The following is a 16,239-nucleotide window of genomic DNA, read 5'->3' on the forward strand; positions in this document are numbered from 1 at the left end:
CCGATCTGTTAAGAAATGAAAAACAAGCTCAACGAGGTATTACATTCCACACTCGGATCATTATTGGCCAAGTTAGGAACAAAATGCTTTCGAGTTTGGAGAACACAAAATTCGCATTTTCGATAAGGGGTACAGTTGCAAAAAATAGATAAATATTAACATTTTTAGGTGTGAATGTAGTTTTGTTGGAGTTTTAATTACGAGCCTAACGAGGTATGGCATTCTATATTTGAACAATTTTTGGCGTAGTTATGATCAGAATTCTGAGGTTCTTGGGCATAATATCAGCATAGATCAAATTTTGTGTCCTTTTGTGGTAAAAAAAAAGGCTTACATAGAGATTACATAGTTCAAGTTCTTTATGATGAATGGTAAAGATTTTTCTGGTTTGGCCAGTTCTTAAACTGTAGTCATCAGGGGATTCCCCAAGAGGCGTAATCGCTTTTGCATAGATCCGGTATCTTTAAAGACAATTAATTTGTTTATTTCTTAAAACATGTTTATAGATAGTTGTTAGCCAAGCAATTTACAGTGATCTTTCAGCCTCAAAAGTTTATTGCCCAGCTTCCAAATGTTGCACAGTTAAAGTTTTATCTTGTATATGGCTTTATTGGAGAAACACATAACCATTAACCAAAAGCCGCTTTCACATCACCTTGCCTCCTTTAAATCCTATAAAAATGCCATAAAACCGCAACATCACAGTCAATTAAACAGTCAACGATCTCAAAGAAACCTCAATGCAGTCATTTCAAAACCAAAGAAAACAAAACCCATGAAAATGTGCTAGCAAAATGTTATGCAATTTGAAAACCATTGAACGGAAGAAATCGGAAATCAAGAAGTCATAAATACAAATATCGAGCAAAATGATAAATAAACACGTCCAGCTAAGCATTTATTTGCCATTTAAAACAGAGCTTATTAATTATACGGTTCCAATCGAGGTGAAAAGCAAAAACATACCGAGATTTGAGATCGTGCAACTGGCTACGTGAATTTATGTCTGTCGTCAGGCGAGGCGAATCCCACTCTATACCCTATACGGATATATATATATATATATATATATATATGTTTATATGGCGAATTGTATGTCCGAATTTGCATTTCTGTTTGCCTTTTCCACTGCCTCAGACGTTTCTCTTGTGAATGGACCAAAGTGTCGTGTGCGCATTATATACATCCGATATATTATATATATATAAGCATGCATACATTCGAAATCGGGTTAATGTCCAAAACTTGTTATGCCCAAAGCGAGCAGGGCAAAAAACAAAATACATTTCCAGCGAGCAAAACAATTGAAAGGCGAAAAGAATCTCCAAGAATCAGGCCATTATTCTGGGGCAGAGCCCTCTTCCTGAAGGCTCAGGATATAAAAGAATGCCGCAAGGCAGCTCAGAAACGCATTAAGCCATCGTCCGCAGGAGGAAACAGAATTCGGATTCATATTCATCGCTCAATTACATAAGCCAGTTATGTCGATCAACTCAAGTCTTGTCATCATTGCAATGACGCTGCTAGCATCCACTGGTGCCCAACCAGTGAGCAACATGGAAAGGGAAGCTATGGTGACTACGATTAGTCCCAATCTCGACATTGAGGAGATGATACCCATGAGGTATAACTTTGTCACCGAACATCGGCCCACTTCACTGGGTCAGAACTATTACCTGAAACCCGGACAAATAGTCGGCAGCATAAACCTGGACTCGGACACACTTCAGGTGCGCCATGACCAGGATGATGGCAAGCCCGTGGAAAGGAAGCACAATATTCTGTTCGTTGCCTACGCTAAGGATTTGGAGCAAATATCCAGACTTCGGAAGTGATAATATATTATGGAAACACTAATTGCCATTTTTTTTATAATTTCATTTCTTTTATGAAATCTCTCATAGACTTAAATACACATTTAAGCAGTGCCAAGTATTAGAAGTTCATTTACATTAAATTCTCATTTTTTAGATTTTCACGAAACAAAGATAATTGTGATTAGAATTTCTATATAAAAGTCTCTTGAATATTATAAAGTATCTGCCATTTAAGCATTTCAACATAGTATATTAATAGACATCAAGTTTCGATTTCATGGACTTCAGTTAGATTCCACTTTTAATAAACTAAAAAATGTATATTAAACACAAACCTATTTAAAGTAAAATATAAACTAATAACCACAATTTATTATATAAAAAGCATTTAACTACATTTGAAATTAGTTTTAAAGTCTCCGAAAAACTGTTCTGCGACAAGACTACAACCAAGCAATGCTCAGACAAAAATGAACTTCAAAAAGAATCCCCATTGACTATTCACCTCAGTCAAGTACGCACCGCAATGTCAAAAATTAATTACTATGTTTTTTATTATCATGGCTTTACTCTAAACTCTAAATGGGTATGGTGGCTTTTAGTAAGAGTTAATAAATACAGGCACTTATAATGAATTTGATTTTAAATTATCATAAATTCCTATTTGTTCTAAAAAGTACAAGTAATATTCTTGTATATTCAAATACCTTTTCAAAAATCGACCCATTGTCTCTTATTTTCTGCTAATCGTATTAAAAAGAATTTTTGTTGTCGGAAAAAAACAGGTAGTAAATCAATTGCTTATGATAACAGCTTTGTTTTTTTTTAACAGTTATGGCGATAAATTGTTCAACAATAAATTCCCCCCGAAATGACTCTGACAATTTTTATGCAAATTTCATGATCATATAGACCTACAAGGGTATTTTTAACATCCACAATCATCTTATCCTCTTGTTTTGATTTTTTGTTTTTCTGTTTTGAGCAATTTTTTGTTTGTTGTTAATTCCTCTTCTCTTAGCATTTTGATTTAATTATATAAACGCACGCAAAAGACATAAACATTTGGGTATACATGCAAAAAGGTGCCTGACCATTAAGCCCTCGATTTCTGTGGATTATAATTAATGTGTGTGAGGTGAGTAATCGTTGGTTGCCTCAAGACGCGGGCTGTCATTGCATAGGGGCTTTCCATTCGGAAATCGAAATACAAATCCAATCCAATCCGATTCGATACCCAGTCTCTGAACTGTGAAACTAACTAATGTTCTTTTTTTTTTTTCTTTCTTTCAGTTTGGATTAACTTGGATTGGATTACCCGGCTCACTAACCCGCGAACTTCTCACCCGCGGCACAGCGAATCATTAATTACTCTCGGCGACTTCCGAAATGGACAGGGCTAAAAATAAACAGAGTCCAATAAATAGAGTCTACGACATCCTCCAATCGCGCCAATCTTTACTGGCACTGATCATCAGGGTTACGATTTTTGGGAATACAATTTGTTTCTGATTGACAATTGCAAGATACGTTGAGCTTAAGTGACTTAGTAAGAGAAAGCCTATGTATATGAAATTCAAATAAGTTTCAATGTACCGGCAAGTTTATCGTTTTAACAAGTTAAACGATTACCCAATAAGACAACTAAGTTATACAAGCAATTAGGAAGTATATTCTAAAATTATAATCTTTAAATTCCTAAAGTTAATTTTTATAAATACACCAACTAGTAAATATTTGCTCTTTGCAGATCGTGGGAAATATGTAAATGCTTTTCCCATATTAATATAAAAAATTTGGCGTAAATCGTAAAGGCAGAAAGGCGTTGGAAACTAAATAGTTAAGTGAGTATTATTCGGAACCATTGTGTTGTAGTCGAGTGTTTGTTGGACCAACAGCAGATACCAAAACTACGATCATCATCAGCCACCACTGCCGCCCATTCCATTGCGTTCTAATAGCATTGCTTTATTTTTTGCGCTTCAGTTCTTCTCTTTTTTTTAGGTTTTTTGTGCTTTTTTACTTTGCTATTTTGTGTGTGCGTCTTTCGGGGATTTGGAAGATTTGTACTCACCTGCACACCCATTGTTTGGGTGTCTTAGATCTCCTATAAAAGTGTTGGCTCACGGCTGCTGAGGCATCAGTTCCACTTGCCCCAACGCTGGAACAGCAGCTAGAAAAGCTAACTAACCAAGACTCCAATTAAGATGGTAAGTGTTTATAAATATTCCGGATTAGTTTTTGGGATTCACAGCGTTTAATTATTTCCAGCGTTCCTTTGCAATTGTGATTTGTGCCTTGGCCTTCGTCGGCCTGGTCACCCCGTTAAGCAACTCCTATCTGCCACCGAAAGTGGGTGCCCAGAGTGGATATAGTGCAGCGGCCTCTAGTTCCTCAGGATCTTATGCAGCTCCTGCAGCTACCTATGCCCGAAAGGCTCACTCCGTGGCTGCTCCTTCCAGGCAGTACCTGGCTCCGGCTGCTTCTACATCCCACAGTAGCTACAGCTCTGGAGGTTCATCGTACTCGGCTCCAGCTGTGTCCCATGTATCATACTCTGCTCCAGCTGCTTCCCATGGATCTTACTCGGCTCCAGCGGTATCCCATGTATCATACTCCGCTCCAGCTGTGTCCCACAGCTCATCGTACTCTGCCCCAGCCGTATCTCGTGGATCGTACTCCTCGGCCTCCCATACCAGCTACTCTGCTCCGGTGGCCGCTCCTTCCAGAAAGTACATAGCTCCAGCTGCTGTATCCCATAGCAGTTACTCCGCTCCAGCAGTTTCCCACAAGAGCTATGCCGCTCCAGCCGTGTCCCATGGATCTTACTCCTCTGGCAGTGCTTCTCATGGCTCCTATTCCGCACCAGCTGCTTCGTATAGCTCCTACTCCGCCCCAGCTGCCACCCACACGAGCTACTCCGCCCCCGTGGCTGCTCCTTCCAGGCAATATCTGGCTCCAGCTGCATCGCAGTCCACTTATAGCTCGGTCGGATCATCCTATTCCGCTCCAGCAGTATCCCATGGATCTTATGCTGCTCCAGCTGTTGCTAGGAAGACCTATGCTGCCCCAGCTGTCTCGCATGTGAGTTACTCGGGATCTAGCCAAGGATCTGGCTATGCTGGCAGTCAGGGATCCAGCCATGGATTTGGAGCTGGCTCACTGCAAGGCTCTGGACGATCAGGCCATGGATCTGGCTTTGGTTCCAGCTTCGCATTTGGACATAAGTCGGGTTCATATGCTTCCAATGGAGGCTACGAGTACCGCCTGAAGCACTAGGAAAGGATCTCTTCGAAACAACGCATAACGAACTATATTGCGCTCCATTTTTTTTTTCAATCGAAATAAATCGCAGCTACTGATTTTACTAAAAAAAGAATATTGGTTATGGATTTAAATTCATTAATTTCTTTCATCTAACAACAACTATTTGTGATTTATTAATAGGTTTTGATCAAATACTTTTATGGATCTTTAATAGCCAAATCCGTCATATCGTTTAAGGAATTACATAAACCTTATTAACTACTTTAAAAGATATTAGAAATGCCTAAACCAATATATTCTTTGAGCAATCTGTAAATCGAATAATCAATCTAAAATTGGTAATAGATTAATGAGCAGTATACTACGGTCTTTTCGACATCCGTAAAATATAGAGCAACATTCGATCTTGATCTACCTTAAGTTCTTTAGAAATTTAAAAGTTTCAAAACATTGAATGCCTATAGAAGGGCTGATCCGGAAAAGTCTTTTATGATCTGTAGATCATAGCTGCGTAAAATTTATGTTATAACGAGATATATGAAATACCCCTTTATAGCCTTGTTTCACCCAAAATAAATACACTAAAATGTATGTTAATCAGTATAAAGCATTCGAAAATTTTTAGTAGCCATAAATTGTACAAAAATATTGCTTAGCCAAGGCAAAAAAAAAAATTATAGGAATATAGTTGTCCATTGTTGCTGGCCGTCCAAATTGAATTGCCGCGGCGACCGGGTGCGCCTAGTAGACGTAGCCACCATTGCTGCCATACTTGGTGTCCAGGCCATTGTAACCGGAGTATCCAGAGTATCCGGAGTAACCAGAGTAGCCAGTATCAGCTGGCAAATAGGTACGCGATGGAGTGGAATAGGTGGTGTACTGCGGCACCGCATAGCTCTTATAGCTGGACGAGACGATTGGCGAGGCATAGCTGCCGGCTCCGGCATAATATCCGGATCCACTCGAGTACGACGGATACGAGGAGTAACCGGATGAGTAGCCGGAATAGCCACCACTCAAGGGAGGCAGGTAGCTGCGTGACAAGTGGGACACATCACCGGCACAGATGGCCAATGAGGCGGCAAGGATTGCGAGCACGGTAATGGAGTTCTGCGGATAAAAATCATAAGGTTAAATCAGATAAATCAGCATAAGATCAGTTGACAATGACACTTCTTGGCCCTGCCTTGATCACTTACCATTTTCAGAATTTTGAGGAATAGGTTCTGTATGTTCCTTGAAAGGATTGAGATTCGAATAGCTGTGTATGCACCGAATGGACGACGACGATCAACTGTTGCTGATCCATTGGCCGGCTCTAGTTTTTATACTCTTCTAAGCGCGAAGCACGATGTGCACCCCAAATACTTTACAACTGATTTTAACGCCTTGGTGCGGACATGTCGGCGGACAGGGCCCATTACTCAACGGGCAGCAGGCAACCGGCAACCCGCAACCGGACAGAAGAGTAGACTCTACAGAGTCCCAGGTGCTCCGCAATGTTCGTCATGTTCGCTTGTCATCGCGGCTCGTTCGATATCCCACGACTCATCCGCCAGAGAAGCCACCAAATTGTCTGGCCGTGGAAAAACCACGTTCGCCATATGCGGTATATACACAAGGAGAAAATTCAAACAAAACATATCATTATTAAATCTGAATATCTTTACAGGTGGTGTAACAGTGATGGTTAAGCTTACGGTAAACGCGGTTTGGCATGCATACATTTTAAAATCAATCACTTTTCTGCCAGTGTATTCCCAGTTTTGGGTTTGGCTTTGCATTAGTTTTGTTTTTATGAGTGCGGCACGCCCCCTACGGCGTGTGAAGTCGAACTCGCACTCGCTCTTTTCCTTAATTATACAATTTGTGAGTGCTCTTCTGGTTTCTAAGCAATTCGGGTTTTGTCTCTGATTTTTTATGACATTTCGCGGTTGAGACGGCTAAAGCGCTTTGGTCTTGTTTATATGTCGTCGCTCATAAATCTTGCGGCATAACCGTTATTAATTGTTGCAATGGGTCATCCAAATGGGTAGATGTTTCTGTTTCGGAGCCCGCCGTTTCCCATTGCAGTAATTTTGTTGGAGATTTTTTAGACACCGCTGACATCATGGCCAGCCAATTAATCACTCTATATTTGGTGCAATCCTTTTGCGATATTTGATGGTCAAATATTTAAATTGATAGTGCGCGGCGTTGCCACAATGTTGCGGTGTTTGCTATACACTTGGCAAAACTACTACTATGTACTAACTATTTGTTACACAATGGACACAAGCTGTTTTATGATCTGTCAAGGTAGTGGGAATTTGTTACGTATGAGTGTCCTAGGCTCAGTCAGGTGATAGTGATTTGTTCACTTCTATTTAGGGAAGAGTTTTTGAGGGGCTGGGTAGTTGTTGACAGGTGAAATACTCAACCTGGTACCAAACGGGGGTAAACAATCATAACTGCGGTAGACATCCATCATATTATTTCTACCTGGTCTCCCTCTCCACGCAAAGATCCCTATTATTCATTAATTCATTCATTCCAATCACCGCAATAAGCACAAATACAAGCTCCCTAAACATCGTTAAGTTCCTGAACAACTCCCAAAACATCTCCCAACTTCAATTTAATCACCGCATATTATGTAAATAATATGTTAATAGTAAGCCCTTGTAATATTTTCTATATATTCATATGCTTAACATACATATGTAAGATATATCTATACAAGCCATAATCTAATATTATCCGAGCTGAAGGCTTCTATTGCTTCTAGTTCAATTTTAGCTCTTAGTTTTAACTAATTGTTAGCCTTAGCTAAATGAATAAACTTTAAAAATGTATTTACCTATTTGATTATTTTAATGATACGTTATATAAGTTTATTAAATATTTAATTGTATTATTTTTTACTTTCTCCTATTCAGAGCTTATTGGTATCTTTCTGCGAAGTCCTTCTGGTCACTCTTAAGTAACGGAGGTTTTCCAGCTCCCGCTCAATTGGCCTGATCCGTTGGAATTAAACGGTTTTCTCGTTCAATTCGCTTTCGGCTTTCCAAGCTGCAAGCCATACTTCTTTGTTCCTGTTCCAATTTTATTATATATATCCGTCTTTAGTGTTAATCGTTTATAAAAAAATTTGTGTTTTGTGTTGATTGTGCCAGGTCGAGCACCAGGTGCCCCCCAGCGTAAGAAGAAAGCGGGCAGAGAGCCCGAAGATGACCGCCAGCCAGCGAGGATTCAACCTAACCTCGCAGACACGCGCTTGCCATTACAGTGGAGGCATTTTCAGTAAATCCGGAAAGTACCAACAAAAGGATTTAAACGATGGACTCAAATCCCGTCGAGCTTTTGTGCGCCACATGGCCATCACGCTGCTCATTCTTTTTGGTCTTTGCGGTGCTACTGCTGCCGGCACGCCGGGATCTGCGGACACGCGGTGCGATGCGGGACAATTCCAGTGCAGAGACGGCGGCTGCATCTTACAGGCGAAGATGTGCGACGGACACGGAGACTGCAAAGACAGCTCGGATGAATTGGATTGCGGTAAGCACGGGTTAATTCATTTCTCCCACTGCTGATATAAGATAAAGTTATCATAGAGTGCTGGGTAATCTTATAGAGTCATAGCAGATCCCCATAAATAATCCCATAAAAATATCTTCATTGCACATCCAGACTACCGACTGTGCCGACCGCCACATTGGTTCCCGTGTGCTCAGCCACACGGAGCCTGTCTGGCAGCAGAACTAATGTGCAACGGCATCAACAACTGTCCCGGCGGCGAGGATGAACTCAACTGTCCGGTCAGGTCAGGTTTCCGATTCGGGGACACTACCCATCGCATGCGCAACTGCAGCGAGCATGAGTTCACGTGCCAGCAGGATCGCACCTGCATTCCAATTGACTTCATATGCGATGGCAGGACAGACTGCGCGGACAAGTCAGACGAGGTGGCCGGTTGTAAACAGGTAGAGGCCACCTGCTCCACTCAAGGCCACCTCTGCGCCAACGGACGATGTCTACGACAGAAGCAATGGGTCTGTGACGGCGTCGACGATTGCGGAGATGGAAGCGATGAAAGAGGATGCGGTGAGTCTCAATATAAATTATATTTATATTATGTAAGTGGAAATAAGTTCATTTTTCATTTATATAATCCAATACTTGTATGGGTATTTATCACAACCTATCCTATCTTCTAGTAAACCTTTGTCAGCCACAGATGGGAAAATTCTTGTGCCGGAAAAGCGAAACTTGCATGCTCCTGAGTGAAGTGTGCGATGGCCACCCTGACTGTTCCGACGGTAGCGATGAGTCTGAAAGCTGTCACTCCAAACCGAACTGTGAAACGAAAAAGTGTCCGCCTGGCGCCACGTGCCATATGATGCCCACCGGAGGAGCCGAGTGCTACTGTCCGTCGGGTTTCCGTCAAGCCAAATTCGAAGACAAATGTGAGGACATTGACGAGTGCCAAGAGCGAGAAGATCTGTGCAGTCAGGGATGCGAGAACACTTCGGGAGGATATCGATGCGTTTGTGATGTGGGATATTTGCTGGACAAAGATAATCGCACATGCCGCGCCATAGTTCACGGTTCCTCAGAACAGAAGCCTCTTCTATTGTACACCACCCAGATGACCATAATGGGAATGCACTTGGGTGACGACAATATAAGAAATCATATCTACCAGGTGGCCGGCAATTTAAGCAAGGTCATTGGCGTGGCCTTTGATGGCAGTCACATCTATTGGACCAACATCCAGAACGAGGCAGAGAGCATTGTGAAGGCAAACAGCGACGGTTCGCAAGCGGAAATCCTATTGACTTCCGGCTTGGATGCACCGGAAGACCTGGCAGTGGATTGGCTAACGCAAAATATCTACTTCTCGGACAACATTATGCGCCATATAGCCGTCTGCTCGAATGATGGTCTAAATTGTGCCGTCCTGGTGACGCAGGATGTACATCAGCCGCGATCCCTGGCTGTGTGGCCCCAGCGTGGTCTAATGTTTTGGACGGATTGGGGTGAAAAACCCATGATAGGTCGAGCCTCCATGGATGGCAGTCGATCGCGTCCCATTGTGAGCGACAATATTCACTGGCCAAATGGAATTGCTTTGGATATGCACCAGGAAAGGATCTACTGGGTGGATGCCAAGTTTGGAAGTATCCAAACGGTGAGACCTGACGGCACTGGCCGACGTACGATGATGGATGGAATGCTGAAGCATCCTTATGGTCTGGCCATTTTTGAGGATCACCTATATTGGTCAGATTGGGTTACAAAGAGCTTACATTCTTGCCACAAGTTCACTGGCAAAGATCATCGTATCCTTGTCAAGGACCGCAGCATTTACGCTGTGCACATCTATCATCCGGCCAAACAGCCGATTTCCGAACACGGTTGTGAAAATTCCAAATGCTCGCACCTCTGTCTACTGGCGGAACCCGAAGCTGGCGGTCATAGCTGTGCCTGTCCGGATGGGATGCGACTAGCGCCAGATCACCAGCGCTGTATGCTTATGGAGAAGCGCCAGCGGTTGTTTGTGGGTTTGGGCCAGGTGCTCCTAGAAATTGAGCACACCGCCTTCGGACGCCATCAGGTGAGCAAGTCGTACATTCTGCCATGCTACATCAACGAAATGGTCTACAACCGCATCAATGGCAGCGTCATAATAGCGGACAATGACCAACGATTGATCCTTGAGTATCAGCCGGAGCACCACGAGACAACCGTCCTGGTTCGCTCTAATCTGGGCAACATAAGTGCCCTGGCTTTTGATCATCTCAGCCAGAATCTATACTGGGCGGATATGGAGCGGGGCGTTATTGAGCTGCTCTCCCTGCAAACGCGCCATCGTGCCTTGATCCGCTTCTTCCCTGGTCAAGAGTGGCCCATTGGACTGAGTGTTATGCCCTCGGAAGGTTATCTGTATGTGGTGCTAAAGGCAAGACGGCACAGCCACATCGACAGGATACCGCTAAGCGGAAAAGGCGAGCAGGTACATGTCTTCGAGGACGATCTGGGAGATGATGACATCAAGTTAACCGCTGATTACCATAGTCAAACGCTCTTCTGGTCAGACAGCGATCTGGGTAGGATTAGTTACTCAAACTACAAGATGCCGCTTAGTCAAACGTTCCGAGGTAAACTGAGGCGACCCTATAGTCTGGCTTTGGTACATCAGGATCTGTTCTGGAGCGAAATGGGCACACAGCGAATTTACTGGACGCACAAGAGTAATATGGGCCCGCGGAAGATGATTGATATAATGGAAAAAAGTGATCCCGCCGCCATCTTGCCATACGTGCCCATTGCCCCACCCAGTAGAATTCCTTTGGCCGCCAGTTCATCCTTCAGCAAAGAATCGCATCCCTGCCAGCAGCAAAATGGAGGCTGTTCGCACATTTGCGTTGGCGAGGGTCCCTACCACTCTATCTGTTTGTGCCCCGCAGGATTTGTTTACCGTGATGCGGGCAACCGCACTTGTTTGGAGGCCTTGGATTGCGAATTCCGGTGCCATAGTGGTGAGTGTCTGACGATGACCCATCGCTGCAATGGGCGTCGCGACTGCGTGGACAACTCAGATGAGATGGATTGCGACGAAAAGCACCGCAAAAAGCCGAAGGCTGTGTGTTCGCCCAAACAGTTTGCGTGCCACAACGGAGAGCAGTGCATCGACAGGGATCGTCGCTGCGATGAACGCATAGATTGCCATGATCATTCGGATGAGCAGCACTGCGAGAAGTTCGGTAAGCTATCCTTGAAAAACTAAATCAAGTGTCCACATAGACATAGACATAACCATTAAAAATCTCACTATTTTTCCCTTTACAGACAAAACAAGGAAATGCCATGTCCACCAGCATGCCTGTGACAATGGAAAATGCGTGGATACAAGCTTGGTGTGCGATGGAAGTAATGACTGCGGTGACAATTCTGATGAGACGATGTGCGAGGCAACGTCAAGGTGCGAACCGGGGATGTTCCAGTGCGGCAGTGGATCATGCATTGCGGGTAGCTGGGAGTGCGACGGAAGAATTGACTGCAGCGATGGGTCCGATGAGCATGACAAGTGTGCCCATCGTAGCTGTCCGCCAAACATGCACCGCTGTCTGCTGGGACAGTGCCTGGATAGAAGTCTGGTGTGCGATGGTCATAATGACTGTGGCGATAGATCTGATGAACTAAACTGCGACCAAGACCCTTCGACGGTGAATATATCCTGTGCGGAGGAGCAGTTCCAGTGTACAAGTAATTTGAAGATCTGTCTGCCATCTGCTGTGCGTTGCAATGGCACCACTGAGTGTCCCCGTGGTGAGGATGAGGCTGATTGCGGCGATATGTGTAGTATCTATGAATTCAAGTGCCGCTCCGGACGGCAGTGCATACGGCGGGAGTTCCGTTGCGATGGTCAGAAGGACTGTGGCGACGGAAGCGACGAGTTAAGCTGCGAACTAGAGAAGGGTAATCATAACCAAAGCCAGATTCAGCCTTGGGGTACTTCAAGTCGGGCTTGCCGACCACATCTCTTTGACTGTCAAGATGGCGAGTGCGTGGACATGTCCCGGGTGTGCAACAACTTTCCAGACTGTTCCAACGGACACGACGAGGGCCCCAAATGCGCCACAGCCTGCCGATCCGCATCTGGTCGTCAAGTGTGCCAGCACAAGTGCAGGGCCACGCCGGCAGGCGCCGTGTGCTCCTGCTTCGATGGCTATCGCCTAGACGCGGATCAAAAGAGTTGCTCGGACATAGATGAGTGCCAGGAGCAGCAACCATGTGCCCAGCTGTGCGAGAATACGCTGGGTGGCTATCAGTGTCAGTGCCATGCGGACTTTATGCTGCGACAGGATCGAGTTAGTTGCAAAAGCCTTGAATCCGGTGCCACTTTACTCTTTAGCAGTTTCAACGAGGTACGAAACCTAAGCCAACAGCCCGTTATGCTTAGCGTCGCCTGGTCGGCGAATGATTCGCGTATCAGTGGCTTTGATGTAGACACGTACAATGAAATGGGCTACTTCTCGTCCGAAGATGAGGACATACTCTACCAGTTCGACCTCCAAAAGAAGATGGTAGTGCGGGCTTTGGGTCTTCCGACACCCACGAAACTCTCCCTGGATTGGGTCACTGGCAATGTTTATGTGCTGAGTGGTACGCAAGAGATACATGCATGCAATTTCGATGCACGCATGTGCGGAAGGATACTGTATGTTAAGAGCCCCAAGCACCTGAAAAACCTGGCTGTTGATGGCTATCATGCTAAGGTCTTCTACATAGCTATACGCACGGAGGGTTTCGGGCAGACGAGTTCGGAGATTCACATGGCCAGGCTGGATGGCAGTCGCAAGGATATGCTGCTCCAGAAAAGCGAAAGCTTTATGACAGCCCTGACCACTGATGTGCATCAGCAGATGTTATATTTCGTGGATTTGCACACACGAACCCTGGAAAGGATTAGCTATAGGCTAAAATCGGGACCAATACGTAGGCCGGAGATAATGCTGCAGAAGTCGAATGCTTTAATGCATCCATCTGGGCTAAGCTTGTATGAAAATCATGTGTTCATCGTGAACCTGGGCTCTGTTGAGGCGGTACAGTGTGCCATGTATGGATCCCGGATATGCCACAAAATCAGCCTGAACGTTCTGAATGCCCAGAACATTGTGGTGGCTGGCAAATCCCGGCAGCCCCAACGGTCGTCTCATCCTTGCGTGCATGCCCACTGCCATGGTCTGTGCCTACAGGCAGACTTCGGATACGAGTGCATGTGCGGCAATCGATTGGTAGCCGAAGGCGAAAGATGTCCTCATGGATCCAGCAATGAGGTGGCCATTATGGGAGCTACAAACAGCATGGAACTGGAGCAAGAGCATTCGGGCAACCATTGGCTGATGGCGCTTTTTGTACTGGCTACTGGATCGTTAGTCGCGGGACTCGGGTACATGTACTATCAGTACCGGCAGCGCGGCCACAGGGATCTCAACATTAACATGCATTTCCAGAATCCGCTGGCGACGCTCGGCGGCACCAAAGAATTCCTGGAGCAGGAACGTGCCGAGGCCGGAGTTGGCTTCGCCCCAGGAACGGGCACAGGTTCCAGCCGAGGTAGCAACGACACATTCACCACCACCAGCGCCTCGTCCTCGTTCGCAGCTCAGCAGTTTAGCGTGCCGAATGCTCTCCAGAGATTGCTCCGTCCACGACAGACGCCGTCCAGCGATCCGATGGCTCAAGAATTGCTTCTCGAAAGCCCCAGAGTGAGTAGAAGTGGGGGCGAGAAATCTACGGAAGAGATATGATCCATATGATTACAGGAAAGCAACCTACACTCGCTGGACGGAGTGCGGCAAGGAGGCGGAGGCAGTCGGCAGGTGCCGGACATCTTGGTGGCAGACATTGACGATGATGCCGCCCAATCAGCAGGGAAATTCGGGGGAAGTTACGGAAGCAATGATGCGAATGCACGACTTGTGTCGTAAATAGGGGGAGATTCCTATTCCGAGCATCTTACTCACTGCCCCCCAACCACAAGATAAAATGTTATGTTTTATGGCTCCAAGTATTTATTATAGCGTTGTGATTATATTCGTATTTAAATGTTAATCGGTGATTGGTGTTTATTAAGCTTATAAAATCAGAGTTTCTTTTTAAAAGCTCTAAATAATCAAAAAACTAAAATATACTTGGGTTTTAATTAAAAAAAGAATCGATTCACGATTTTATTGACCATAAATTTTCATATGTCAAAAGAGCTTCTTACAAATATGCCTTTTTTACCTAATAACAATCGTTACCAAGGTTGAACTTAAAATATTTCAAAAAAATATTTCAACTTAAAAGAATAATTGCTTAATGGTCAACTTAAACATTTGTTCACTGTTACGTTTTTAATTTTATTTTTAAAATCACAAAAACGCTTTTAAAACTTGTCTCATGGAAACAAAATTTAAAATAATGAAATTTAGCTTGAAAATAGCCAGAGCGTAAGCAACTTTCGAGTGAGAAGCTATCTGGCAACACCGTCGCCTGTCATACGTCGCTTTAACTTGTTATTGCTATCTGTTATAGCAATTTGCACCGAACTTGGGATTTTGTGTTGTGCAAAGTGCATGTTAATGCAATATCGGATCTGTGCAAGGTTCTTGCCCTTTCGCTGGTCGTTTGTGCGCAACCTTTTGATCGCGGCCAGCGTCACAACCGCCGTCACAATCCAGCCGGCATTTGCAACGAGCAGTACGTGTCCCTCCAGCCAGCAAAGGTGCTTCTCTTCCAGTTCTAAGATGAGTGATCAAGCAGCCTCAGCGCCAGCAGGATCAGGGGAATCAAACTACGAAGCTGGCAGCAGCTCGGTGGCATTTGTGACCACTCCGGATCGGGAATCGGCAAGGAAGCTGGCCCGTAGCATCATCGAACAGAAATTGGCAGCCTGTGTCAATATTGTGCCAAACATTGACTCCATTTACATGTGGGAAGGGAAGGTCAACGAAGACACCGAGTATTTGATGATGGTCAAGACGCGCACCAATCGCATAGACGAGCTGAGCAAGTTCGTCCGCGAGAATCATCCATATAGCGTTGCCGAGGTCATCTCGTTGCCCATCCAGAATGGCAATCCGCCGTATCTCGACTGGATCGGGCAGACTGTGCCACAAAAGGCAGAGAAAAAGGACTAGTCCGAATTTAAAATTATATTAACGGCAAATAAAGTTTCACTAAAAGTGAGTATTGGCGCCTTTTAAAGATTTAAAGGCGCGAAATCTGGGTGCTGCCAGTAAGTTTTAATATTTAGTAGTCCGGCAAGGTAATGTTCAGAACAGTCGTGGCCGTTCTGTACTTTACATTGAATTGAAATACAATAATTATAAAACATTAAAAACCTCAAATCGTCATATTTTGGTCAGATCTTAAAGTTTTGTAATTACAAAACAAATATTGAACCGATCTGCATTTAATATATAGAGAAATATTTGTATTATTTTTTTCTAAGGAAAATTTATATTTCGATTAATCGTGCTTTTTTAATTTTTATTCAAAATTTAGTTACTGACAAGAACTTCTGGAATATAAACCAAAATTTTAAATTGGCTACGAAAACAATGATTCTGAGAAACAGAATAGTAACGAAAGCAGACAACGGCTAGACTAGTTACTTCCAATT

At 44.2% G+C, this 16,239-nt stretch overlaps 5 protein-coding genes across 5 annotated transcripts; 4 read left to right on the forward strand and 1 right to left on the reverse strand.

The window, feature by feature from the left end:
• The first annotated feature begins 1,323 nt into the window (after positions 1-1,323).
• On the forward strand, positions 1,324-2,043 carry LOC108102980. Its single transcript, XM_017208289.2, has one exon. It carries the CDS (start codon positions 1,482-1,484, stop codon positions 1,833-1,835), a length of 354 nt encoding a protein of 117 aa, XP_017063778.1. The 5' UTR covers positions 1,324-1,481; the 3' UTR covers positions 1,836-2,043.
• A 1,800-nt stretch (positions 2,044-3,843) lies between these two features.
• LOC108102977 (signaling mucin HKR1) lies at positions 3,844-5,678 on the forward strand. Its single transcript, XM_017208286.2, has 2 exons — positions 3,844-4,027; positions 4,089-5,678. Exons 1-2 carry the CDS (start codon positions 4,025-4,027, stop codon positions 5,094-5,096), a joined length of 1,011 nt encoding a protein of 336 aa, XP_017063775.1. The 5' UTR covers positions 3,844-4,024; the 3' UTR covers positions 5,097-5,678.
• Positions 5,674-6,392, reverse strand: LOC108102979 (prisilkin-39). The gene is made up of 2 exons (XM_017208288.2): positions 6,284-6,392; positions 5,674-6,194 (listed from the first exon to the last, which is right to left on the reverse strand). The coding sequence occupies exons 1-2, from the start codon at positions 6,284-6,286 to the stop codon at positions 5,826-5,828; spliced, it is 372 nt and encodes a 123-aa protein (XP_017063777.1). The 5' UTR covers positions 6,287-6,392; the 3' UTR covers positions 5,674-5,825.
• Positions 6,393-8,091: 1,699 nt separating this feature from the next.
• Positions 8,092-14,759, forward strand: LOC108102923 (putative vitellogenin receptor). Its single transcript, XM_017208177.1, has 5 exons — positions 8,092-8,621; positions 8,754-9,167; positions 9,281-11,830; positions 11,916-14,338; positions 14,396-14,759. The coding sequence occupies exons 1-5, from the start codon at positions 8,294-8,296 to the stop codon at positions 14,558-14,560; spliced, it is 5,880 nt and encodes a 1,959-aa protein (XP_017063666.1). The 5' UTR covers positions 8,092-8,293; the 3' UTR covers positions 14,561-14,759.
• A 78-nt stretch (positions 14,760-14,837) lies between these two features.
• LOC108102934 (protein CutA homolog) lies at positions 14,838-16,216 on the forward strand. Its single transcript, XM_017208196.2, has 2 exons — positions 14,838-15,799; positions 16,122-16,216. The coding sequence occupies exon 1, from the start codon at positions 15,191-15,193 to the stop codon at positions 15,752-15,754; it is 564 nt and encodes a 187-aa protein (XP_017063685.1). The 5' UTR covers positions 14,838-15,190; the 3' UTR covers positions 15,755-15,799; positions 16,122-16,216.
• Positions 16,217-16,239: the final 23 nt, after the last annotated feature.

The sequence above is a fragment of the Drosophila eugracilis genome, unplaced genomic scaffold (assembly GCF_018153835.1).
Source record: "Drosophila eugracilis isolate 14026-0451.02 unplaced genomic scaffold, ASM1815383v1 contig_124, whole genome shotgun sequence".
NCBI lineage: Eukaryota > Metazoa > Arthropoda > Insecta > Diptera > Drosophilidae > Drosophila > Drosophila eugracilis.

Excerpts from the sequence above, each read along its gene's own strand:
- LOC108102980 (XM_017208289.2), top strand. The coding sequence starts at position 1,482 with ATGTCGATCAACTCAAGTCTTGTCATCATTGCAATGACGCTGCTAGCA.
- LOC108102923 (XM_017208177.1), top strand. The coding sequence starts at position 8,294 with ATGACCGCCAGCCAGCGAGGATTCAACCTAACCTCGCAGACACGCGCT. Across the intron at positions 8,622-8,753 it reads CTCGGATGAATTGGATTGCG|ACTACCGACTGTGCCGACCG; the intron begins GTAAGCACGGGT and ends TTGCACATCCAG. Across the intron at positions 9,168-9,280 it reads AAGCGATGAAAGAGGATGCG|TAAACCTTTGTCAGCCACAG; the intron begins GTGAGTCTCAAT and ends CCTATCTTCTAG.
- LOC108102934 (XM_017208196.2), top strand. The coding sequence starts at position 15,191 with ATGTTAATGCAATATCGGATCTGTGCAAGGTTCTTGCCCTTTCGCTGG.